The 26,352-nt window shown below is 42.2% G+C and overlaps 1 protein-coding gene and 1 long non-coding RNA gene across 2 annotated transcripts in view; one reads left to right on the top strand and one right to left on the bottom strand.

Annotated features, from left to right (window-relative positions):
* Window positions 1-254: 254 nt before the first annotated feature.
* Window positions 255-25,541, bottom strand: LOC127008176 (uncharacterized). Its single transcript, XM_050879858.1, has 7 exons — window positions 25,314-25,541; window positions 7,037-7,102; window positions 5,646-5,872; window positions 5,101-5,236; window positions 2,681-2,823; window positions 2,019-2,241; window positions 255-1,602 (listed from the first exon to the last, which is right to left on the bottom strand). The coding sequence occupies exons 2-7, from the start codon at window positions 7,086-7,088 to the stop codon at window positions 1,532-1,534; spliced, it is 852 nt and encodes a 283-aa protein (XP_050735815.1). The 5' UTR covers window positions 7,089-7,102; window positions 25,314-25,541; the 3' UTR covers window positions 255-1,531.
* Window positions 20,034-26,352, top strand: part of LOC127008177 (uncharacterized) — a 15,243-nt gene continuing 8,924 nt past the window's right edge. The window contains exon 1 of the long non-coding RNA XR_007760902.1: window positions 20,034-20,148. This is a non-coding gene — a long non-coding RNA (uncharacterized LOC127008177). The remainder of the gene's footprint in view (window positions 20,149-26,352) is intronic.

Below are 26,352 nucleotides of genomic sequence, written 5' to 3'. Positions count from 1 at the left end.
GGAGGCTAATTACTATCGATTTGAGAATATAAATAGACGAGAAGAAGTAAAGGTAATCAAAGGAAAAAGGAATGAAGAAAGGAGACAAACAGAGAGAGTGAATGATAGCGGAAGGAAGGAGACTAATTATTATCGATTGGGACATGAAGAGAAGTAGGAGTAATTAAGGGAGGAGGACGAGGGGATAGTGGATGGCGGAAGGGAGATGAAACAAAAGGGGAATTAGACAACACAGGGAAGGAGAACCACAACAATCTCGATAATTTGTTTTATTAACGTAACTTGTGTTTGGATTAGTGTTCTTCATTTTCTCATTTTAGGCCTCTGTTTACACACACACACACACACACACACACACACACACACACACACACACACACACACACACACACACACACACAAACAAACAAACAAACAAACAAACAAACAAACAAATAAACAAACAAACAAACACAAACACAAACAAACATAAACAAACAAAGAATCATAATCAATACGCACACAAGATAGGAGAAAAACATGTAGAAGTGAATAGAATGAGAGAGCGTCATCACCAAAAGGAAAAAGGAAAGAAAGAAAAAAGAAAAGAATGAGTGTGTCAGGAATGAAGATAAAAAGAAGCCAAGCAATCCATCGTCATTATCATAAAGTGTCATGTTCTCTCGTTATTAATCTCACCTTTATTTTCTTTGCATCATAGTCACTTATTTTTTTTATTTTTTTATTTGACTTCTTTATTGCACGTGATGGTAATTATTTTTCGTGTGTGTATTAGATTCATTCCCTTCAACTTTTCTCCCTCAATTTCGTGGTTCTTATTTCTTATGTGTCTTTATTTTCCCATTATAACATTCATTACAAATTTCTTTTTTATATTCTTTTCTCGTTTTATAACTTTTTTGCTAAATGTTTCGTCTTATTTCTCCTAATTCATTTGATATATTTCAGCACATTTGTCCCTCACGCTTTTCTTTTATATCATTTACTTTCGCGTCGCATTCACATTATTTTACTCCTCTCAACGAACACATTTTCACTTTCTGCGCTTGACATTAATTTTTCGTCATATTACTTCGTTTTATTCTTTTTTTCTCTGCCGTATGTGTCTTTTACGCTTTTGTATGTGTGTTATTCACTTATTTTTTATAGTGACATTTCCAAACGGCCTCGTGTCTCGTTCTTTTCGTGCGTCTCTTTTTATCGTCTTTTTCGCGCCATTTGTTATAGTCGCTCACCATCACTCTTTTCGCACATTATTTTCTTCCATTTCGTGTGTGTGTCATTCACTGAGCTGTTTTTCTCGTCTTTTCTTGGCATTTCTGCGTGTGGTGGACCAATTCATTGTATTTATATTATTCATGTTATTTATCTATCTGTATGCGTACCTGGCTGTCACATATTCTCTTTTATAACACTGTTTTGTTCCCGCTCATATTCTTGGGTTTTTCAGACTGTGGCGGTCCTGTTCAGTGTTTTATTTCACACACCTTTGTAACTCAATTTTTTTTCCTCTTCGTGTTCCGTCGCGGTGCTAGGGCGAGGGCCTGACGAGGAAGAAGAAGAGCAAGTTGAGGATGGTCCAGGTGGTTGAGAGTTGACATCCTGCGGGAGAGAGGGAGGAAAGAAAAGAGAAACAAAGGTAAAAGTTAGGCTGCTGGAGGCGAGGTAACGTCGAGGGATAATTGAGTTTGTACGAGTGAACGGAGGAGGAGCAGGAGGAGGAGGAGGAGGAAGAGGACGAGGACGAGGACGTGGAGACAAAGACAAGGAGGAAGAGGAGGAGGAGGAGGAGGAAAAAGAAGAGGAGGGTAGGACTGTTCCATGTCTCCTTCCACTCACTCACAGTTGTTGTTTTGTTTGGTTATTTTATGTGTATGTCTTTTTGTGTGTTTTGTTTTGTTTTTTCGTGGTTGAGAATCAGTTCTGTAACCCACATTGATGAAAAACTGGAGAATGATATATATAACGATAGACAAGCGGACAAAGATTGATAACGTCACCTGTAGGGCGTGACTCACCTTTGGAGGCGTAGAGGTGGTTGAGAGCGGCGCTGGAGGCGGGGTCGAGGTAGATGTCCTTGGTGACGGTGGTGTTGTGGCCGCCCACCACCGCGTGACACGCCACCCGCGCCACGCCGCTGCGGAAGTATGTCGGGGGGTTCCAGGACAGGTTGAGCGTGGAGGTGACACGGCCCCGGTGGTCCTCGTAGTCCCGGAGGCGCTGAACATGATGGTCCTCCACCTGCAGAAGGGAACGAGGAGAGCAGGAAGGAGGGGATGAGTGTTCTGGCGTTGTTTGGATTTCGTTATAGTAATATTTTTATCCTCTCTCTCTCTCTCTCTCTCTCTCTCTCTCTCTCTTAGTAATTAAAAACTGGACTAATTAATTAAAAACGGAGATGGAGATGAGCTCTGGCCTGGAAACTAAGTAAATAAAGTAGAAAAAATAATTATGATAAAGAGTTGATTGAGAGAACAACTAAATAAGAACTAGGTACCAAAAAATCTAATGTGGGAAAACTAAACAAATATAAACAACTGAATAGCGTTGAGAAAATTTAATTGAAACTGCTGAAAACAAAGCAATAGAAAACAAGAAAGAGAAAACATTTAAATTAATTAGAGAAGAAAAAAGAGGAAGGAAGAGAGGAAGAGGGGGGAGGCAAACAGTTGCAGCTCACCGGCAGGTCATCAATCTTCCAGGTGAGGTCGGCGCGAGGCTTGGCTGCCGTCGCCGTGCAGTTTAGGTGTATCGTCTCCCCCACGCGGTACACCGGCGGGTCGGGCTGAGACCGCGCCAGGATCTCCACCTTCCGCGGCGGGACTGGCGGGGGAAGGAAAAAAGGATAAGAAAATAAGAGATCCAGGATGTAATTTACGCCAAGATTTTCAGATCGTTTTGGCAGCACTGTTAAAGGAAAAAAAGGTCTAAGAAAATATTCAAGAAAACATACAATACAATATGCGAAAAAAATATCACCATCCTTTCCACTTTCCTCAGCAATATTAACCAGAGAAATATACAAAACACGAAAAGTTACAAAAAACAACAATCAAAAGGAAAGGATTGGGTTTCTCTGGGTCTTTCTGGTGATAATTATTGACTTCCGCGTTCAAAGATTATTAAATGTGCGCGGATTTACAGATTTCCCGAAGTCGTAAAATGTTTCCACAGTGTTATCTTTTGCTCTTTGCATTCGGTGTAAAGTATTTTAAATCAACACAATCCACGGACTAGTTAATGTTAGACTAGTGCTACATTATTCTCACAACTCTGAAATACGTAAATAATCGACACTTCTTTAATGTCTCGCATATATTTTCTTATCGTTCATTAAGGATTTTACAACTACATGTCACCAAGTATATTCTGTTGGACTTCCACATCAATCCAGCAACTTTTTAATGCACCACAAATATGCTAAAATACCATTAAAGAGCTCCTGCTTGTCTCATGCTAAACGAACATAATGAATCCCGGACACTCCAAATGAAGCAAAGCCGCACAGGACACATTCAAGGCTTCCCATTATTTACTTGTAGACGAGAAGGCGGACGGGAGTAGACAAGACCCTCAGCCCTAACCTTACCGTGGAGAACATGAAGATATAAAGGGCGAGGTGGCACCCAGTGTAGGGGACAGCGATCCGCCATTACCGCCGCTTCAGTTTTCATTATTTCCTGACCAGGGTTTCAGAGTTTCATGGAAGAGTCAGAAAGCTACCGCACTTGAAATTAATCTTTTAAAAGTTGAAGGAAAAAGAAGAGGAAAGGAGGAAGGAAAGAAACCAAGAAATAATGAGAAAAAGTTGCTTTCGAAAAATTATTTGAAATCAATGTATCTCTTATTAGGAAGACGAATTTGTTTAAAAAGAAAGAGAAAAAAGTAAGAGTTTGTTTATATTTCCAGTAATCACTATTTCTTTTTCTTCTTTCGTCGGTAGTCGATGAGATTAATCTTTTAAACTTTGAAGGAAAGAAAGAAAAAAAAAAGAAAGGAAAAAACAAGAATGAACGAAAAAAGCTCCTTATAAAAAAAAACTATTTGAAAACAATGTATCTCTGTTAGGGAGACGAATTTGTTTGGAAAGAAAAAGAAGCAACCACTATGGAAACAAATAATAGTTTGTTTAAGAAGAAAGACAAAGAAAAAATGATAGAAACAAAAATTCAATGAAAAACGAATTTGTTTCAAAAGTAAAAGAGAAAATGAAACCACGGTGAAAAAATAATAGTTTGTTTAAATTTTCAATAATCACTTTTTCTTTCTTTTTTTGTCGCCGGTATTCGGATCAGCTTTCCACGAGTCGCGACGCGGTAATTAAAGAGGAACAAGAGCCGCTAACAGTCACCGCCGCTGCTGCCTTTGTCTGCCTCCGTCTCTGTCTCTTATTCATGCCTCTCGCTCGTCTCTCTCTCTATCTCCTGTCTCGTTCATGCATCACACACGCGGTCACTCACGCTTAAATGCGACATCCAACTCTTTTGTCTCTTCTAAACGCTACAGTCTTTCTCTACGGCAAGTTCGCTCGACCCAGCGGCCTCTGGTGGTGCTTCACTCTGGATATTTGCTGTATTCTAGGTCGGGAACACTTTCTACCAGCGGTCAAGGTCGCCTGTTCGACTCCCATTGATACATTGTGGGGTTTCCGAGTTCCGGGTCAGTTATCTGTTAGCTGCTGCGGTCAGTGTTTTTGTCCTGAAAGCTTGGATGCACTGATTACACTTAAACACATTCACAACATTCATTCGACATCTTGTTCGTATGTACGTACGTTGCCCCGGTTTGTGTGGTTGATACTCAGGGTGGGCGTTGTGTCTTTGGTCTCTGTTGATAACACTCACGCCGTCCGTCTCTATTTGCAGTCGTTATGGTGTCTCTCTACAACTCTCGTGATCTTATTCGCTATTTTCGGTGTCTTTTGTATTTATTTGTGTTGGATGTGGTCCTTAACTCAACGTTCGTGGTGTCGTGTTCTACATACTGAATAGGTGATATCTACATACACCATTCATGACTTCTTTCTCTTCTTATGGTGTAATTGGTCTTTATCTAAAACACTCGTTCAATACAACACTCGTGGCCACGTTCTCTACTTACTCACGACGGTCATGGTCTTGTTGGCCACGGCGGTGCGGAAGGAGGGACCTTCGCCCATCACCTCACACTTGAACAGCCCCGAAGTCTCCTCCGACACGTTCTGCAGCACCACTGACTCCTCTGTGGACGCCTCCTCCTGCAGCGGCGGCGGCAGAGGAGGAGGAGCCGGGAGCAGCGGTGGAGAGGGGGGAGTGAGTATAGTATCATCAGTATGTCAAAGTGAGCGGCGCGGTGGGGAGGGGAGAGGGTGGAGATGCGAGTGAGGTCATAGTCAAGGGTGATGTGCAAGGGAATAGTTTATTGCTTTGTCGTTACTGAGAAACCATGAAACTTTTGAGTATTTAAATTACACAAGTTATCTGTTTCATCAAAGCGGGAAAATACGTTGCGTTAAGTCTGAATGTTCTGTTGGCGTGGGTTTGATTCTAATATTGGTTGTCATGGTCACACGTCAACAAACATGAGACTGAGAATTTCAACAAGGGAGTCTAAATAGGAGGGAGCAAAATAGAACCCAACAAAGAGCAGGAGCGACGTAAACTCACCTTCACCTGGATCCCGTCGAAGGAGTAGGCGTGCTTTTGGTCGATCGTGGTGCCCTTGAAGGTATAGAACTGGTCTTTGCCGCGCCACCAGTTGACGGTGTAGAGGCGGTGATTGTTGCCCACCAGGTTGAAGCGGCAGGTGAGCGTCACGTCGTCGCCCACCTTGGGGGACTCCGGCACCACCAGCTCCACGATCTCCACCGTCTTGTCGCTGTACGGCCGCACACCTGCACACACCAACAACACACCTGTACCTTTACCTGTGCCCTCACTTCCACCTCACATAACACCTGCACGGCTGTACACCAGCACACACACCTGTACCTTTACCTGTGACCCCACATTTGCCTTACCCCACACCTGTACGGCCACACACCTGCACACACACAGGTACCTTTATCTATACCCTTACCTACTACTACTAATACTAATACTAATACTACTACCACCACCACCAATACTACTACTACTATTACGTCCTCTACTACTACTACTACTACTACTACTACAACTACTACTGTACCTCCCGATTTTTTCTTTTTTTCTGTTCGAGTTACCCACACAGAATCTGCTCCGTGAGGAATTTTGTCTTGCTTGTATATCGTTAATTCTGCCTCTTTTTGCTAACGTGTATATTTTGCTTTCAAAATAGACTAAAAGCAGCATCAAGACGTATTTTATTCATAAAACAAGAGATAAAGTTGTGCGTATGTTACCCGGTTATTTTTAAATGTAAAAGCAAAAATTAAAAAAAAGGAAAAAAAGGAAAAGCGCGAGAGGGCAAAAGTCTGAGGAAACTGAGGCTCTCGACACACAGGACAAGTAAACTTTTTTCCCTCCAAACTTTTGCAGTCGGCTGACAACCCATCCAGCTGAGTGTAGAGTTGAGTCAAACTCGTAAAAAGTCGGGATGCCATTACCGGCGGTGACCAGCCTGATTCTTCCCTCCAGACCCCGGCCAGCATCAGCCGCGCCGCCCCCACGACCCAAGATGTTCCGCGCGTTTTAGTGACGGGGCCGCGCGTGACCCAGAGCACGCAAACACTTGAGCCTTAATGTTTTCGGGGGTTGTGTTTTGTGTGTGTATTCGGGGTTGTCTTTTCAGTACACTCCGCAGCTTTCTATCCTCCTGCAGTGTAAATTTCTTTGGTTATTTTCTCCTCCCTTTACACATGTATGGACGTAGGGTTGGCCGAAGGAATTTAGTTATTTTGTATTTAGTTTATTGTTTACTGTGTTTGCATTTAATTTAATTACTTGGTCATTTTGTAATACTCACATATATCCGAGTATAGTCATTGCCACCCACGTGCTCTTTAGTTAGGTAAGTTAGCAAGGTTATTTCACGTTAACTGATTAGTCTTAACACCTTTCCAGACGAAGGGACTCACCGCGGCCCAGGAGCAGAAGGGCGGCGAGGGGCAGCACCAGCCGGCGGTCCATCCTCGCCCCAACACCTGCGGAGAACACCTGTTAGTGAAGGTACGTGTAAGGCTGATGGTGTAGAGGAGTAATTAAGGTGTTGGGAGGGGTGATACTAGTAATGGTTGATCAGGTGTTTTGGCAGGGGTGATAAAGGTAGTGGTTAGTCAGGTGTTTTTGGCAGAGGTGATAAAGGTGAGGGTTAGTCAGGTGTGGTAGCACTTGGTTTGTTATAGGTATGCGTGAGGTTATAGTAGTGAGTTGAATGAAGTGATAGTAAAGGAGCAAGTACTGGACCGTATATTGAGGGACCGTGGCGTGAGTTATATATTACTGCAGTGAAGAAGTGTTCTGAGCTGCCAGTGACGGTGTTTGGCATCGATTGTCTATGGTGAGGACTGGTTGAGTGCGGTAGTAGTGGTGTTGGTATGGGGTGTCTTTGGGGGTGTATGGTGGGTGGTGGTGGTATTGGCTGTGGTGATGTAGTGGTGTATTTTAATGTGGATAGGATGGTGTTAAGTAACCTGATGCCTAGTTTACACTCACCACAACCACCACCACTACCACCATCACCACTACTACCACCAACACCACCACCACTACCACCATCACCACTACGACCACCAACACCACCACCACTACCACCACTACCACTACCATCACCACCACTACCACCACCAGCAACAACAACAACACCACTACCATCACCAACACTACCCCTACCACCACCACTACCACCACTACCACCACCACCACTACCACCAACAACACCACCACTACCACCAACACCAACACCACTACCACCACCACCACCAATGTTATGTCAATACTTTACACCGAGGCTGCGGTTTACAGTAAAGAGAGGTTGTCGCTTATGCATTAAATTCTTCATTTATGCAAACACGGCCTAATAACCTTTAGTCGACATCTTGTGACTTTCGGAATTTGTAGCATCATTTTTACTTTGTCCGTCTTTCTGGTTTCATCTTTCTTTCTTTTTTTTTTTTTTTTTTGTCTTGTTTAATTCTAACTTTTACATGTTATTATTTTTTTCTAGTTTCACATTTAAATTCCTATTTTCGTTACTTATTTTCGATTTTCTTTGCTTTCTTTTGCTTATCGGTTATTATTTTCTTGTACCTGTTCCTCATCTTGTCATTTTATTCCTTTTCTTGTTTCACATTTCAATTTATATTTTCGTTATTTATTCTCTATTCCTTTTGTTTCCCTTTGCCCTTGTGTTATTATTTTTATCTTGCTTGTTATTTAGTTGTCATTTTATTCCTTTCTTATTTTCATATTTCAGTTTATATATTCATTACTTATTCTCAATTCTCGCTCTTTTTTTTTTTTTACTGTTATTTTTCTCCTTCCTGTTGCTCATACTCGTATATGTCATTTTGCGTGATCTTTGCTGGTGTGTGTGTGTGTGTGTGTGTGTGTGTGTGTGTCAGGCAGGGTTGTTTAATATAAATCAAGATTTACTTTATTTGATTTTTTTTAAATGTCATTAATTTAAATATTGATCTTTTTGCAGGGTAACAACATAAAATGGAAAAATAAACAAAGAAAACACTCTTTAACTTTGATATCAATATTTTCCCTGGCAACTTCACAAATTTTCCTGAGCTGATTAGTTCATTATATATATCTTCCATCAGCCATACATGGTCCGTCCAGTGTCATGGGGCAGAACAAGACACTGACCACCTTTCTGGCAGTATCTTGCTGAGGCAGAGTGATGGTTTCAAAAGAATTTTACAACATGAAGCACATGTTCTTCTATGTTGCCAATTTCCAGATCATGAGCCAAAACATTTAGAATGTGTGCAGTGCAACCATGGGTTAGCAACTTCAGTTCATATGCTTGTCGTAAATGTTTTCTCATGGATCATCTACAGCCTTTTCTGATATTTTCATTTGAAGCTGCATTCATTTTTCTTTGTGCAATTTCAGTGAGGACGTGTCCGAAACATGACGATCTGGTTAGACTGTTAACAGACTAGACAGAGTTGTGGTGTAGGTCTGGCCCATTGCTGGCTGGCTGCAGATGGTCAGTCTTTGGATTGGCTCGAACAGCCAACCAGATTGATTATGATGATGGAATATGATACAAGAATACTCCAACAACTGTTTGAAACAAATGTAGAAAATATAGAGCTTTACATTCATTTGATTATTTTCATTAATAAAAAAATAATAAAACATCGATTTAAATAAAAAATCTGATTTAAATAAAATATCCGATTTTTTTGAAGAAAAAAAATCAACAACCCTGGTCTCAGGTGTTGTAACGTGGCATGTAGTAAAAGATGACTGATTGGAAATGTCGCCAAGGTGTCACAGAAGTGGTGTGTGTTAGCGTGCACTGAGTCACCTCGAATGACTATTTAATAACATTCTTGACTTTTGAATTAGTGTGCCCCTTCCTGAGTCATGGTGTGGGGGGTGGGGGGGGAGGGGGGAGTCTGCCCTGGCCCCTTTACGCTCCTCCTATGTAAGTCTTTGATCAACCCTTTTCCTTTTTCTCTTTTTTCGATTTTCCCTTTTCATGTTTCTCTCCTTTCTCTTTATTCTCTATTCATTTTCCTCTATTTGCTGTATTCTCTTCCTTTCTTTCTCTTTGTGGGACCTATACAGTGCCCTGCAAGAAGCCTCCATTTAGAAGAGAATGAATTAAAGCAAAACCAGAGTCACGAAAAAGAAAAACAAAAGAAAAACCTGTCTATTCCTTCTTCTTTCTTTTCTCTATTCTCTTCATTTCTCTTCATAATTCGCTACAAGAACACTCCCCCCCCCCCCCCCCACACACACACACACACACATTTAGCAGAGGATGAGTCGGAGCAAAACCAACATAAGGAGAGTTACGGAAAAGAAAATTAATACCCGCACAGTCACCTTCGTCAGTTGGTCTCGTGTGGTCGCAGCGCCCTTCCGTTCGTTCCTATAAAAGCAGACAGCCCGGGGCAAATCTGGGCCTCCCGTGCCGCGCCGTCAGTTAATACTCGCAAAAGTTAAAGTTAGTGCGTGCGAGTTTATGGCATTTAATAAAAACAATATTCGGAACTTTGAACCGGAATATAAACAAAACAACTTCCATGAATAAGCGCGCTGGGGTTAACTTTGCTTTTCCTTCTTTTTAGTTCGGCATTTGTTTATCTATTTATTTGTACTTTTATTCACTTATTTGTTTTTTTTATCTATATTGTTTTTCCTTGAAGTGTAAGTAGAATATAAATGTTAAGGTTTACAAGTTCGGTAGTACATAGAGAGAATCCAAAGTGTATTATCATTTTGTTGTTTGTTTTGATTTTGTACATCCACTACTTCCTGCGAGACGTTTTATTTCATTTTGTCTTGATTATTCCTTCTGCCTTAATTTGAAGAGGAACAGTAGAAGTAGAGACACGAGAGAAAGCAAAACAAAAAGTAGTATTAAAACCTTCACTCACAATTATTTCTATTCACCGTTTCGCTGTTTATTCATTATTACTTCCATTGCTCGTTCTCAAATTGGTAAGAGAGTGGCAACGATTGATATATTGATCGGGAAGAGAATAAAAAGCGGTGAGGTGGAAGGGTCAGGTAACATAAATATTTCATCTGTTCTCTTACTTCACATATTCCATTATCTTTTTTTTTTTTCTCTTGAAGGTTAAGAAGAGGAGTGGTATTATTGATCAGGAATAGAGGAGAGAGAGGGCGGGAAGGAAGTGAAATGAAGGGAACTAATTACATTTCTTTTTTTACCCATATATATCTTTTTTTTCTTGTCTAGTAAGAGAGGAACGCAGACAGTATTAATTTAGAAGATTTAGAAGGGACAAGGGAAGTGGAAGGTAGAGGAGAGTTGAGAATGGAAGATCAGGTGAGGTGAGGTGAACTGAAGAGAAAAGAGAAGAGAAAAGGATGAAGAGATAAACTGAAATGAATAGGGAGAATTGAGATAGAGAGAGTATAAAGAGAGAAGTAAGGACGATGAAGAGATTTTAAGTGACGTGAACTGAGGTGTACAGAGGAGAGAGGGAAGAGTATGTAGACATGAAATGAAGTAAAGAGAGGGAGGAAGAGAAGGGAGATATAAAGTCAGTTGAAGTGAGGAAAAAGGAAGTATGATGAAGTGTATAGAGAAGGAAGGGAAGGAAAGTGAACTAGGGTGAAGATACGAAGAAACGAAGGACAGTAAAGAAAAAAAAGATAAAGTGTAGGAGAAGGCAAAAATGTCGAAGTATATAGAGAGAGGAAGGAGAGGAAGGAAAGTGAGTTTAAGTGAAGAGACGAAGAAATTAAGAGCAGTGAAGAGAGACGAAGTGAGTTTTAAGTGAGGGAGAAAGGAAAAAATGTTGAAGTGGAGAGGGGAGGAAAGGAAGGAACGTGGAATGAAGAGAAGTTTGATAATGAATAAAGGAAGGACAATGAAGAGGGAAGTAAAGTGAAGTAGGGGAGAACGGAAGGTTGATAAGATGTAGAAAGGAGAAACGGAAGGAAAGTGAAGAGAAGTGGAGTTAAGGGACGAAGAAAAGAGAAATGAAAAGAAATGAAGTGAGGGAAAAAGAAGGGCCGATGAGCTGTAGAAAGAATGAGAGGAATTAAAGACGAGCGAAGTGAAGAGACAATGAAGAGAGATGAAGGGAGGGAAAGGAAAGGAAGGACGAGGAGGTGTAGATGAAAAATTAAAGGAAGGAAGTTGAGTAAAGTAAAAAGAAGAGACAAAGAAAGGAAGGACGGTGAAGTGATGAAGTGAGGGAAAGGAAGGAAAGGACGAGGAGGCGTAGAAAAAAAAATAAAGGAAGAAACGTTAAGGGAAGTAAAAAGAAGAGACAAAAATAGGAAAGAAATAGGAAAGAAGAAGAAAATAGGAAGGAAACAGAAAGGAAAAAATAGTGAGGAAAAAAATAAAGGAAGAAACATTAAGGGAAGTAAAAAGAAGAGACAAAAAAAAGGGAAGGACGGAGAATTGATCAGGTGAGGTAAAGTTGGTCAGGTGAGGCGCGGTAAAGTGAGGTAAGTGGTAATAGTATTTCTGGAGAGAGAGTTTGGGATTATATTCAATAAAGAAACAGAGTGGTGGCTGGGGGGGGGGGGGGATGGGGGGGCAGGTGTGGCCCGGAACCTTGTTGAACCCAGAAATCTAATCTACGGACAGGGAACACTCGAATTGGAACACATGGCAATTTTGGGTTCTCTCAATACAACTGGTTTTTACCCTTGTGTTTTTATCTATGTTCGTCTCTCTCTTTTGTAATCTCTTTATATCGAGGAAGAAAAATCTCTTGGCGTGAGATCTAATTTGATGTTGCACGTTCATGTAATTAACTATTTTTTTCAGAGAATATTTTTTTTTTCTATAAGGTAGAAATTATTAAAACATCCATTACTACAAGAGAATTTAATTTCTTTAATATTTACCATGAATGAAGTATATTTTGTTGTGTTTTTATTTGTATATTTCAGGATTAGGTGTTAAATTGTGTACTGATGTTAGTGATCCAATCTTTCTTTCAGTTATAGAATAAAGATTAATTTTCCACGCCAAGCGGCTGATCTCGACCTCGGCCTCGGCCTCGCTCGACACTCGGCCTTGATTCAGGACTGACGCAGCAGGTGTCTGTAATTTTACTTAATTAGAAGGTACGTAGGTCATTTTCTCCTAAGTTATTATCTTGTATTACAAAGGAGGGGCAGGTATTGGTTGTGGCAGTGCAGGAGTGTGAAGTAATAGTATTAGTGGTAGGAGTAGTACTAGTAGTAGTAATAGTAGTACTAGAAGTCGTAGCGGTAGTAGTAACAGAAACAGCAGCAGCAGTAGCAATAGCAGTACTGGCAGTAGTAAGAGGAGCGGCGTAAAATAACCAATAGGATGACGACTATCGCAGTATGGTCTCACTTCATTCTGAGAGAGAGAGAGAGAGAGAGAGAGAGAGAGAGAGAGAGAGAGAGAGAGAGAGAGAGAGAGAGAGAGTGTCTCCTGTTAAAAATGTTATTTGGATTAATATGCTACATTGTTTGTAATTAGTAAAGCATATTCTCTCGCCACACGAAATTAATCAAACAAAACAAGTCCTGCATTTGTAATTAAATATAAAAAAGACAAAAAAAATAAAATAAACGTTTAACAAGTCACTGACAAATGAAAGCAAAAAAAGTGAGAACAATTAACTTTGCTGGCTTAAAAATTTGGGGTAAAAGTGTTAAGAATATCCCGTGTAATTAGTCACGGTGATGAATATAAGCTGAGTAAGCGAGGAATGGGAGGAGAGACAAAAAGGCTGATGGCTCCTGTTTGTGTTGTGTGTGTGGGTGTGGGGGGGGGGGGGGGGGGAGGCAGCGTGATGCCGGAATTTTTTGTGGGGAGAGGGGTTTTGTTTATGGTCTACCTTTTTTACTTTGGAAAGAAAAAAAGAGGTGGAAGAATGGTACATAAAAGAGGCACTTGTGGATGCCGAGTGCACAAAGAGCGAGGGTTGGTTGATAAAAACACTGGTGGATTCTGAGTGTATAGAAAGAATGCAGAGTGGTAGATGAGAACGCGGGCGGACTCTGAATGTAAAAAGAGTGAAGGTGCAGATACCAAAACACTGGTGGACTCTCGAATTTAAAAATAATAAATGGTGGTAGATAATAAAACTCTGTCGGGTCTACAGTATCAAAAGTGAAAGCTGATAGATAAAAAAAAAACTGGTGGACTTTTAAGTGTACAAAGAGTGAAAAGAGGTAAATAATTAAACTGTTAGGCCCATGTGTATCAAGAGTGGTCCGTAACACTGGTGGACTAATCAGTGTACAAATATGCAAGGTGGTATATGATAAAGAACGCTATCGGGTCCAGAGTGTATCAAGGGTGAAGGCAGATACATAAGAAAAACACTGGAGGGCGAAAGTATCTCGTTGTCTCTGGTAATGTGGAGGCAGGGAAATCATTTGGCGATAAATTTAGACTAATAAAATGTACGAACAGAATAGAGTTTTAAATCAGAACAAAGAGGGCAGAGGATGAAAATGTGTGATGCAGTCTCATTGTTTTTTGTGTTACCGTAATGAATCGCAAATGAGAGAGAAACCCTCAAGCGTGTTTTTCTTTTCTGTTCAAGGGTATTTTCTCCTTGAAGTATTCCCTTGCAATAAGACGCTACCTGGAAGTTCCATTCGAGGTGACAGAATGAAAATAAAAAAAGAAGTAACGTTGATTGCGTGCCTCCTGTGACACTTGATATTTCCGATGTTACTGAATGTATTATAAGACCTCCTCTGCGCTCACGGTAATAAATAATAATGTTAGTGATAATTATCGAAATGGTAACTATATTTATAACTATGCTAAAAATGATAGTGGGTAGGCGGTGGCGTAGGTGGTAGCATACTGGGCCCACATTCACCGCGTGATGGACGACGCGGGTTCGAATCCCCACGCTACCACTCGGATTTTTCAGTCACCGCCGAGTGGCTTAAAACTACCCACATGCTGTCCTGAAGACCACCCATCAACCCGGACTCTAGAGGAAGCCGTCCAAGCGAATCAAGAACGAGTTCCGGGGGGCAGCATGAGCCAATGCAAGATGGCGCCACTATAAAACACTCGCCTGCGCCAGAACGGGCTGGGCCGACCATCAGGCCCCACCTGGAAGAAGCCTTGGGCCGACCATCAGGCCCCACCGGGAAGATGCCTACCGGCGCAATTGGCAATCAACGTAAAAAAAAAAAAAAAAAAAAAAAAGGAATGTCAATATCATTACCTTTATAAGATCAGTGCTTCGCTGGCTTTTTTTTTCCCTTGAGCTGTTTCCATCACTGTAAGAAAACAAAAAGTATCGCTTCAAAAACAATACTTCGCCCAACGAACTCAAACCAGCTCACGTGAGGGAAGAGTTTGGGGCACGGAGGAGGGGGGGGCAAGTTAAGTCTTTATTCCTGTGGAGTGTTTGCCTCTCAGTGTAACCGACCCCCCACACGATGCCGCCTCCCTCGATGCCCGGCCCAGCTTGGCGGCGCAGGCATCGCGTCTCGCTAATTATCCGCAACAGCCCTAAACTTGTGCTCCTCGCGGCCACTTTACGATATTGCCTCGAGTCCTCTCCTGCCCCGCCCGCCCTCGCTGCTGCCCCCTCCTCCGCCCCCTCTTCCTCCCGTATTCTGTTTCTTTATTTCTTCTCCTCTGCTTTTTCCCTTTCCTTTCTTCACTGTTTTTCATCTTTATTCTTCTTCACTTAATATCCTTTTCTTCCTCATCTTCATCCTTTCCTATTACTTTTTCCGTCCGTCGTCGTCCTCCTCCTTTATCCTCCTGCTCCTCCTCCTTTATTCCGTCTCTTTCTCCTCCCTTGCCTTTTCCACTCTCCTGCCTCTTCTTAACTGTTCAATATCTTCATTTTACTTCTTCACTTAATCGCCTTTTCTTCCATATTTTTCTTCTTCCTCTCCTATGATTTCTCCTCTTCATTCTTTTCGTTGTCGTCTTCCTCTTTTTCCTCCTCATATTCCTCCTCCTCCTCCTCCTCCCACGTCTCAACTTCTTCCCTCCTCCCTCCCAGTCTCCACGCCCACGAGTCAGGTAAACGTCGGGAAATTTATACCGTGGGAACTTTGGACAGGTGTAAATTTAGGGCCCAATGCGAGTATATCTTACCTTTTTCCTTTTACCTTTTTCTACCTGTTTGATACTTTTTTTTTTTAGAAAAGGAAGAGTATATAAAAAGGTTGACAATGTTATGTTGAGTTCACGCACTTTATGGATGCTGGTGTGTAATGAATTTGCGCGTTTTTATTTTTATTTTTATTTGTTTGTAGTGTTAAAGCCGCCATGATTAGAATACGAGGAATATCAAAAGAGATTATTTATGAAGAGAAGTGTGTGTGTGTTGTTGATGTTGTGTGTGTGTGTGTGTGTGTGTGTGTGTGTGTGTGTGTGTGTGTGTGTGTGTGTGTGTGTGTGAAAGGTAGGGCTTCTAAAAATATATATATTTACACACGTTGTCTGGTATTACTTAACTTCATTGAATATAATTACGGTGCGCGCTCCATGTAGGTGATGACTTTGTTAATCTCGAAAAAAACAATAGTAATAATAATAATAATGATGATGATAATGATGATAACAATAAAAAGCACACGCATTGGCCCTCTGGCAGCAAAAACCAAATACAATGTGAGAGTAGATTTTCTTATCGTAATTTTGATAATGGTAATGATTATATGATTGTAATGTTAATAGTAGTAGTAGAAGTAGTACAAGTAATGATGATGATGATGATGATAATAATTACACTGAATTTCCAACAACCGATGCCAAACCCAAACTGATATTAGGTCAGGAGATCCTTCCCCCCTCCACTAACTTCCCTTCCTCCTCTTCTCTCCCCCTCCCCCAATTCCCTCCCTTCAACTTTCTTCCCTTCCCCCTCCCCGCGGTGTTCATTAGTCGCCCCTAAAACTTGTGTCGGGCGGGGCGGCGGGGTGTTAACGTGTTTGTTTGTTTGTTTAATGCATCAGCTTTGGCGTCTGTTGTGCTTTATTAGAATTGCCGGATGATTACCTGCGATGAGGCTACCTGCTATGATGATCTCTCTCTCTCTCTCTCTCTCTCTCTCTCTCTCTCTCTCTCATGGTATTGCTTCGTTCTGTCCGAATCAACAGTAACTACTATCGTAAATTTCGAACCCGCCGCAGTTTGAGCCCCGAGTATTCAGTATTACACCAGTAGCTACGTATGATGCAAAGCCCTACAGATTAATACCGCAACACAATAGCTAAAACAATGATAATATACTTAGTGGAGACGTTATAATACCCGATATTAAATCACCCGAACAATTGCTTCACTGTATCGAACCAGGTGTCGTTCTTGTGGGTCTTCACTTTATCTCCGTCACTTTGTTGCTCGGAGGCCGCCACCCGGAGCGGAGGCAGGTATTGTGATCCTCTAATTATTGTCTATTGCAACACTGATATTGTCTTAGGAGGCTGCTCAGTCACCTCCGATGGTTCTAGTGCTAGTGGTGCTGCCTCTAGACATAGCAGGGAAATGGGATCACACTAAGAGCTTGGCATCGTGGGAAGAATAATGGGAATGTGCATCACTTTGAAGAGGAGAGTGTCCGCTTCAGAGGAAGAGAAAGGAAGGGAAGACTGATCCATTTGTACTTAGGTCTGAGAAGTGAAGATATTTTAGGGTTGTTCTCTTTATTATAGAAGTAGAGGTTTAAGTGTAAATATACTGCACATCCGATGCAGGGAAAGTGCAGGGGTTATTATGTGTATGTGATAGTTAAAAATGTGGATTTTTTTTTTCTTAATTCTGAAAATTAGTGCAGCGAGACAAATCTTAAAATGCATCTATTTCATAATTTTGTGGTAACTGGACGTGTTTCTTCTCAACTGAAATGTTAACAATATAAACAGTCGAAAGTTCACAGTACACTTTGACGGCTAATTAACAAAAAATGGAAAATATAATTGAATACTGAGATACAAGAAGTGCGTGTAACAATATCCTTTTTCCTCCCCGCGGCTCGCTGCCCCACGCTAATTTGTCATGTACACGGCCCTATTTTTCCCTCAAAGTTTAATTATAATTTGGAGAGTTTGAGCTGAAGTTTCAAGGCTTCATGGGAATTCACGGGACGAGGGCGGAAAAGAGGAAGCGAGGGAAGAGGATAGGAAGGTGGAGAGGGAGTGGAAGGTTAGGGGGGGAGGGTAGTGCAGGCCATGATTGGTGAAGTGAGTAACCGATAGTTTGTGGGGTGCGGCGGCTGGCGGCTCGTCCTTCACTGTCGCGGGAAGTGTCGGGCTGCGGGGAGCGGACGGGGCGGACCTTTATCTGCCTCTCCTCGTCTCTCCTGTCTCTCCCTCCCTGACCTTTTTCTACCTTGACTCTTCCTTGATTGCGTGTGAATGGTATATAAGTTGTGGGTCAGGATCCATTTTGCTTCATGATGTGGAGTTGGATAATGTTAGTTGGCTGGCTCTGCGTACCTTTAACTGCGTATTCTGGAACAGCCTCGTCTTGCTCGATCTGCCTTTCCTTTTCTCGTCTCGTTTCGTCGTGTCTTGTTTCCGTTCGTCTCGCCTCGTTCATATATGTCCTTGCCTTTGATTGCATTACTTCAGTTTCTTCTTTCACAACCAAAGGGAGCAAATTAAACGCACACAAAAATATATATTCTTTCACCTCTCCTCCCAGTGCTTCTACTATGTTCGCTTTTTCTTGATTGTTTTCATTTTCGTCTTTTTCTTTTCGAGGAAGAGAACGGCTGCGTGTTGCTGCCTCCCCCTTGCTCTCTCTCCCGCCCCTGACCTGGTCTTCCATCTACCCTCTCCTTCACTCCTCGCCACGCATTCGCCATCCCCACCCCACTCCACATACACATACATTTATTAATGGTAGGGATATGCCCTCTTTCCTCCTTACCCGGTATTGTAGAAGTGAAGGGAAGAGAGTGTTGATTTTTAGTTTGTGTTGTATTTTAGGATCGTTGGTGCTACTACTTTTTGTTATTACAGGAAATCTACTGTTTTAGTTTAGGCTGCTGCTGCTTTTGCTGCTGTAATGCTATCACTGCTTTGAAAGATGTACACACATTAGGATCTCTTTCAGCAATTTTGTCAACTAACAGAATTTAGGTCTGGTTAGCTTTTCGTCCATCCGATGTATCATACGTTTCATTGATGTTTTTCGTCGATATTTACCAAATGTAATTAAACTACTCCGTCGTATTAAATAACCAATTTTTTTGGATGTTCAAATAGTATATGTTATAGGAAAAAAGCTACTAATTAAATGTAACAAAACTCTTTCAAAATCCCGCCGGCTGCGCCATGGCTTTCAACCCCTTTTCAGGACACACATGTTGCACACGTCCGTCCGTGTCCTTAGCCGTTCTTGGTCCTTGAAAAGCGTTGACATTACATTAATCTGGAAAGTTGAGTCTGTACGTCACTCTCCTCGTCGCGTCCACTCACACTCGGGAATTAATTAATTTTCGAAGTATGAGGCGGGAAAAGGATTAATTAGCTGCTATCTCTTCCACTTGTTTCCTCTTGCAGGTGAGAGGCGTCGTGCACACCTTCGCCTGCCCTCAAAAGACTAATTTCGGAAATGATGTGTTCGCCTCCTGTGTGTGTGTGTGTGTGTGTGTGTGTGTGTGTGTGTGTGTGTGTGTGTGTGTGTGTGTGTGTTGCTTCAAAAGTTAAATGTATAAAAGACCTTTTTTTCACCCTAAATTAAATGTATATTTTTTTGGAGTAAGAACTAGTCCACGCGTCCCTTTTTTTAATTGAATTCAAATGATTGTAGCATATTAAAATAGATAATTGTGTGTGTGTGTGTGTGTGTGTGTGTGTGTGTGTGTGTGTGTGTGTGTGTTCATGCATTTATTTGTTCATCTTTTTTTTAAGAGGGAGAGGGGGAGGGGGGGAGACGATGCTTCAAAAGTTGGATTAATTTCAATCGTGCCGCGACAAAAATACTTCACTCCATTAATTATTTTTATTCTATATCGTGCGACTCTGCTTAATTGGAATCGTAATTTGTTGCACGTTAAACAGCAGCAAACAAAGAAACTAAAAGTGGGCAGAGAATTGAAAATTGGCAAGAAAATATGTAGGAAGAAATATTGGAGAGAGAAACGACCGAACGTAAGACAAAAATAAAGTAAGGAAAGCAATACAAATCTCATAAATCTTATACTCATTGCAAAACTATCTATTTATATATTTATCACACACACACACACACACACACACACACACACACACACACACACACACACACACACACACACACACACACACACACACACAAGCACGGTTCTCCACCAGGATGACACACTGGCACCTGTCCTGTTTGTATTAGTCTCTGAGCACGCCTCGTCCTCGCCCTCCAGGCCTCGCGAGCACCATTAATGAGACGGACGAGGCCACCAGCGGCTGCCCGTCACTACTACGACCTCCCCGAGTATCCCTGCCCCGCCCCGCCCCGCCCCGCCCCACCTGCCGCTCTCCAAAGGGCACGCCACTCACCATGAAGACGACCACGACGACAAGGGACCTAACGACAAGGGAACCCTACGACTTCAAGCTCGAGGTGAGGTGTAGTGCATTGAGACTTTGTGTTTTTTTGTGTTTTATAGTTAGGTTATTGTGTGGTGAGTTATGTCTGTCTGCATCTGTTATGTATGTGTAGTTTCTAGTGATGTGGCTTTTGTTTCGTCTTGCGTTATTTACTAATTTAGGTTTTTTTTGTACATGCCTATTTGTTTCTCTTTCTGCCTTGCCTTTGTCTTATTTTGGACCTGAACTCGTTTTTACTTCCATTTATTCAAGCAGGGTTTTTTTTCCCCATCTCTATTTCTCCCGCTTTTTCGGTTATAACTATGGCGGGTTGTTGTTTTTCGTGTGTGTGTGTGTGTGTAGGGGGGATGAGCATCGTTAACTAGTATGATTTACAGGGAGAGAGTGGCTTTACTTGCTTTATCTGTCTGTTAAAACAAACACGGGAAAAAAGAAAAAAAAGAAAAGTCACTCGAGAAAAGAAAAAAAGGAAAAAGAAGAAAAAAATAGGTTGATAGAAATGCCGTTCTGTTTATCTTTTTCTTTCTCAGCCAGACAGTTGTTCCGTTTCCCGCCACCTTTCTTACTTCCCTCAAAACTGTATGTCTCGATCTCTTCGTTTAATGCGCTTCTGTATTTTATTTTCTATTTCTGGTATTAGTCCGGTTCCCTGTCTGTCTTCCTGTCCGTTTTCCAGCATCACGGCATAAAGTGAGGACAATATTTTTTCCCCAGATATATATACGGGTCATAATCATTGAAGCCCCCATAGATCACTGCTAATGACACTCTCTCTCTCTCTCTCTCTCTCTCTCTCTCTCTCTCTCTCTCTCTCTCTCTCTCTCTCTCTCTCTCTCTCTCTCTCTCTCTCTCTCTCTCTCTCTCTCTCTCTCTCTCTCTCTCTCTCTCTCTCTCTCTCTCTCTCTCTCTCTCTCTCTCCGCGTTTTAGCAATTTTGCAATCTTTTTTTTTTATTGTCATTTGAATTTTAACAAGTGTAATTAGGTTTATTCTGTATTCTGACCTCATTTATGTAATCCAACGTTTCGAGGCACATGTCAGGGATGATTACAACTACTACTACTTCAATTACTACTACTACTACTACTACTAATAATAATAATAATAATAATAATAATAATAATAATAATAATAATGATAATAATATCCTAATCATCATCAGCAGCAGCAACAGTATCACTTCATATCCTGTCTATAGGAAAGAACACGGCATGATATTTTTTTTTTTCTTTACTATAAATCATACCACTTTTTCATCCAAAATGTGAGGTACTGAAGTCGTGCTACTGTCATTACCTGCAGGAGATGAAAGTGGTGTGTGTGTGTGTGTGTGTGTGTGTGTGGGTGTGTGTGTGTGTGTGTGTATGGGTGTGGGTGGGTGGGTGTGGGTGTGTGTTTGTGTGCACGAGAAGCAGACAGACAGACAGACAGGCAGAATTCGAAACAGAAACAGACACAGAGCGAGAGGAATACAGTGTCAAACCCTCACTTATGTCGCCGGAACAGAGAGGTGGCGGAGAAAAAACACACAGACACAGAGAGCATAAAAAGTCGGGAACGAGCCAGAGAGCGCGCCAGAGAGAGAAACAAGATCGCGGGTTATATCTTGTTACCAAACGGCTCTCCTCTTCAGATTGATTGCCTGTGGCCACGAGTGAAGGGCCGAAGCTGCAATTGTATCACCCACGACCTGATGGGGGCAGGAGACACGAGATAATGGGAAAGGGAAGGGTGAAATGAGGGTAAGGGTAGAAGGAAGCCATAGAGTGGAGAGGGAGAGAATAGATTAGGGTGAGGGTAAACAAGAGGACGAGATGAGGGGAAATCGGTGTATATAGTGAAGGGAATGGGATAAAGAAACAGGTGAATTGTGTGAGAGGAGGAATGAATGGAATGAGATATTAGATGAAAGGGTAATAAAAAACGAGGAGAGGACATGGAGGAAAGGAGAGCAAAATAAATAAGAGGAGGAAACGAGAGTAGAAAAAAGTTTAGTTACATAAAGTTATGAATGAATTGTGAGAGAGAGAGAGAGAGAGAGAGAGAGAGAGAGAGAGAGAGAGAGAGAGAGAGAGAGAGAGAGAGAGAGAGAGAGAGAGAGAGAGAGAGAGAGAGAGAGAGAGAGAGAGATTAAAATTAAAATTAAAATTAAAATTGAAATGTTTATCTGAATAAGCATTTCTTACCCACGTGTGAAAAATAATATTACCCGAGTAAGATATCTACTTTACGTTCGTTTAATTTTCTGAGGTGTTTTTGTGCGTGTGCTACGTACTTGCGTGTGTGCGTGCTCGTGCGTGCGTGTGCGTACGTTCGTGCGCGTGTGTTTGGCGGCCACCTGCCACTAAATCAGGTTAGGTTCCATCCTTAATGTTTAATGGATTTCTTTGGTGATGCGCGCGCGCGTGCACACACACACACACACACACACACACACACACACACACACACACACACACACACGTGTACTGTTCAATGTTTGTCATATTTATCAAATTAGTTTTACACAACAACAAAAATATCGCCACTCATAATCTTCAGTGTAATCATTATATTCATGTTTAGAAATATAACAGGATAACATTTTTTCGACATTGTATGAAACTCTCCAAATTGTGTGTGGGAAGGAGGTTGCAGTTTCATATAATAAGAATTCTAGGTGGTGCTACTTGCAATGAATTAAAAGATCATACTCCTGCTTTGATAAAAGCAATCATAACAAGCGTAAACTAGCTATGAATGAGTGGGTCTGGACTCGAACCCAGCCTGGCAGACGGCGGGGAGCCAACCCAGCTGCCCAACCTCCCATTCGGACTGGTCGATAAATGGCGATCTCAATAGTTCAAGAGCTGAGGTGACGGAGATGAGCGCTGCTATGGTGTATGACCTTAATTTTACATTTACTGTAGTGAACACACACACACACACACACACACACACACACACGTAAGTGGCGAATAGAAGAATAATGAGGAAAACTTAGAGAGTCATCAAAGTGGAGGTCAAATTTAGTCTTTTCATTTACTCTCCCTTAACGAACAGTAAGTGACGAAGAAAAAATTAATGTAAAAAAAAACGCAATCCCTTTCCCTTCCGCACAAAAATAACACTGATGAAAGGCAAGAAAAAAGCACGCCGTTTTCTGCTCGAGGTTGGCCTTCACATGCGGTTAAGCCAAGATAAATTAGTCACCTGTTCACTTTATTCTGTGTACCTGCAAGAAACTGACAGCCTTCAACAAGACGTATACTTTTCTCGAAACTCAGCACGTTGAACTTTACGAACTCAAAAAAAAAGTTAAAAAAGAAAAAATATATATATAGCTAGACCAATATACAGTCTGGCATCAATTTTGTACTCATTTTCAAATGGGTGTCATTCATTACTCAGCCGTTGTTGTGAATAATATGGAGAGAGAAAGAGGTAATCGAAGGTGCAAAAATAGAAACGTTATCGAGTATGACGTGTAAAGCTGCGTTGTTTTTGTTGCTCCTCTGTACACGCAACGCCGTCAAACGCACGAGAGAGAGAGAGAGAGAGAGAGAGAGAGAGAGAGAAAGTATAGCACACTAATGAAAATACGAGGAAGAATAATTAAAAGGAAGAGGAAAAAAAAAGTAATATGTGAAAAATTAGTAAATATATGTTGATGATAATGATAATGACTAATAGAAATAATAATAATAATAGTAATGATAAACGCTAATAACAGCAAAAAACACAGCTCAAAATAACATAAAAAACAAGCATCAAAAACAACAACACACAATAACAACAACAAGACATGCACAGAAATAGAGATTCAAGCGCATCACGATGAAAAAAAAAATATACAGGTTATCATGAAAAGCACTCGACGAGATTTTTTTCTGGTGGTGGGGAGCGACGAGGCTTCCCATAATCACTGCCTCTCGTATCTGTGGCAGTGAAAAGGCAGTGAACGCTATCGCCAGGCAGGGTAAACCGCACATTTAGCGAGAGAGAGAGAGAGAGAGAGAGAGAGAGAGAGAGAGACAGACAGACAGACAGACAGACAGACAGACAGACAGACAGACAGACAGACAGACAGACAGACAGACAGACAGACAGACAGACAGACAGACAGACAGACACAGAGAGAGAGAGAGAGAGAGAGAGAGAGAGAGAGAGAGAGAGAGAGAGAGAGAGAGAGAGAGAGAGAGAGAGAGAGAGAGAGAGAGAGAGAGAGAGACTGCATGTGAGTGTTAAGAGAGGAATGAATTGTATATATACTCCTTAGGTAACACGCAAGAAAAATTTACGGTTTCGCTTTTCTATCCTATGTTTGGGGGGAAGGAAATGAAGGTTGGGGAAGGTTAGTGGGGTGGGGTGTGGAGCGGAATGGGTGAGGTGCAGTGGAGTGGGTGAGGAGAGATGGTGAGTGGAATGGAATGGAATGGAGTGGAGTGGAGTGGTGTGTGAAGTGGAGGTGAGTGGATGGAGTGGAGTGTTCTGTGGTGATGTTACGAGTTGTTTAAATTAGCGGCCCTCATATAAGTTTCGTGTGAGTCATTTACTTGCATATGTGTGCGTGTTTTTGTGTATTTTGTGTTTTATTGTTTATAATATTTTTACCTGTGTGTAATGAAGCGAGTTAATGAAAAATTTAATAATAGTTTTTGTTTATGGCACACTTTCAGCATAGGTTGAAATACACACACACACACACACACACACACACACACACACACACACACACACACACACATGATAGCTCAGTCGGTTAGAGCGCCGCGCTGCAAGGCTTCACGGCCAAACAGGCGGCGGTTCGAGCCCCGCTCAAGCCGGATTATTTCCGTTGACTTGGAGAGGTTACTGTCCCCCCTTGAGCAAGGGGGATGGGATGTGTGGTGTGTGAGGTCCTGGCAGTACCTGGCAGATCGACAATAATGAGCACTTGCTCACGTCGTGAGGGTACTTGTTGGCGAAAGCGAGTCCAACTCGTGATTAGGCTGTGGTGGTGAATTACACACACACAAACACACACACACACACTACACAAAAAATACACCACACACACACACACACACACACACACACACACACACAAACACGAGAGAGAGAGAGAGAGAGAGAGAGAGAGAGAGAGAGAGAGAGAGAGAGAGAGAGAGAGAGAGAGAGAGAGAGAGAGAGAGAATTACCAACATCCTTATCATCTGACCTGGTGATGCAAGCGCTGGTCTTGGTCAGCCTGCCGGTGTGGGTGGGCGGGTGGGCGTGGAGTGGAGGCGTGGGTGTGGCGGGGTGTGCGGGGGAGGGGTGGAGAGGATTAGTGGCTGATGGGGGGCAGAATGTGAGGGACAGGGTAGGTGGGTAGGTAGCAGGTGAGGTTACGCCCCAGCCAGGCACACTCAACCCAACACCTGCCGAGACGTGGCCGCCAGGTGGTTCATTAGACACAGGTGACAGGTGAGCACGATGCCACCGCTGCGTGTGATTCAGATCCCGCTGGGGGGAGGGGGTCAGCCTGCACTCTGCCTTGCCGTGCCCACGCGACTTTCATTTAGCACTGTCAGGCTCTTCGAAGTGTTGTCACGGAGAGACAGAGCGGCCACGTGCACTCATGTATGCGTCACGCTTCAGAAAATAGGTGCAGAGTGGCTACTGTGTCCCCGCGCCACTCGGAGATGCATGAGGCACCTACTCGCGCTGCTCATAGTGTCATAGTGGGCTCTGCAGCGCCTTGGCATTCTCGAGGGAGTGAGTCAGTCCATGAGTACACAGGGGTCGGCGTGAGGCGTCCAGCTCGCGAGTCCGGTGCCGCGGTGCGAGGTACGCGTGGGAGTCACCGTCTGCCTGGCGCGGCGGCCTCCCACCGACTGACTGCCTTTGCGCACCCCGCTAGGAGGGTCGGCTCCTCCTCCAAGCCCTCCTCAGATTCCCTCCTCCCATTAGCTCCTTCCACAGCTCTCACTCCGCCCCTCCGTCTGGCTTAGTGTCAACATTAGAGGCGGCAGATCTCGGCCAGCTAGATTTGCGGCACAGTTTACTCGTCTAGTTTAATGTTATCCTCGCTTAGCAAATGTAAAATAGCAAAAAAATTCACTTACAACCCTCTTATTGGGTTCATTATCATATTATCATTATTATTATTATTATTATTATTATTATTATTATTATTATTATTATTATTATTATTATATGTAGTAGTAGCAGTTTATAGTAGTATTGGTAGTGGTAGTGATGGTAGTAGTACTAGT

This window comes from Eriocheir sinensis, chromosome 37 (genome assembly GCF_024679095.1).
Source record: "Eriocheir sinensis breed Jianghai 21 chromosome 37, ASM2467909v1, whole genome shotgun sequence".
Taxonomy (NCBI): Eukaryota; Metazoa; Arthropoda; class Malacostraca; order Decapoda; family Varunidae; genus Eriocheir; species Eriocheir sinensis.
Note: the sequence above shows the minus strand (reverse complement) of the source record. Positions and strands in the feature narration are given on the sequence as shown.

What these genes read in the sequence shown, in the direction of transcription:
- LOC127008176 (XM_050879858.1), bottom strand. Translation starts at nt 7,088, where the DNA reads ATGGACCGCCGGCTGGTGCTGCCCCTCGCCGCCCTTCTGCTCCTGGGC. An exon ending in GGAAGATTGATGACCTGCCG is followed by an intron (nt 2,242 to 2,680) that starts GTGAGCTGCAAC and finishes TCCCTTCTGCAG; the next exon opens with GTGGAGGACCATCATGTTCA. An exon ending in CCACCTCTACGCCTCCAAAG is followed by an intron (nt 1,603 to 2,018) that starts GTGAGTCACGCC and finishes TCTCTCCCGCAG; the next exon opens with GATGTCAACTCTCAACCACC.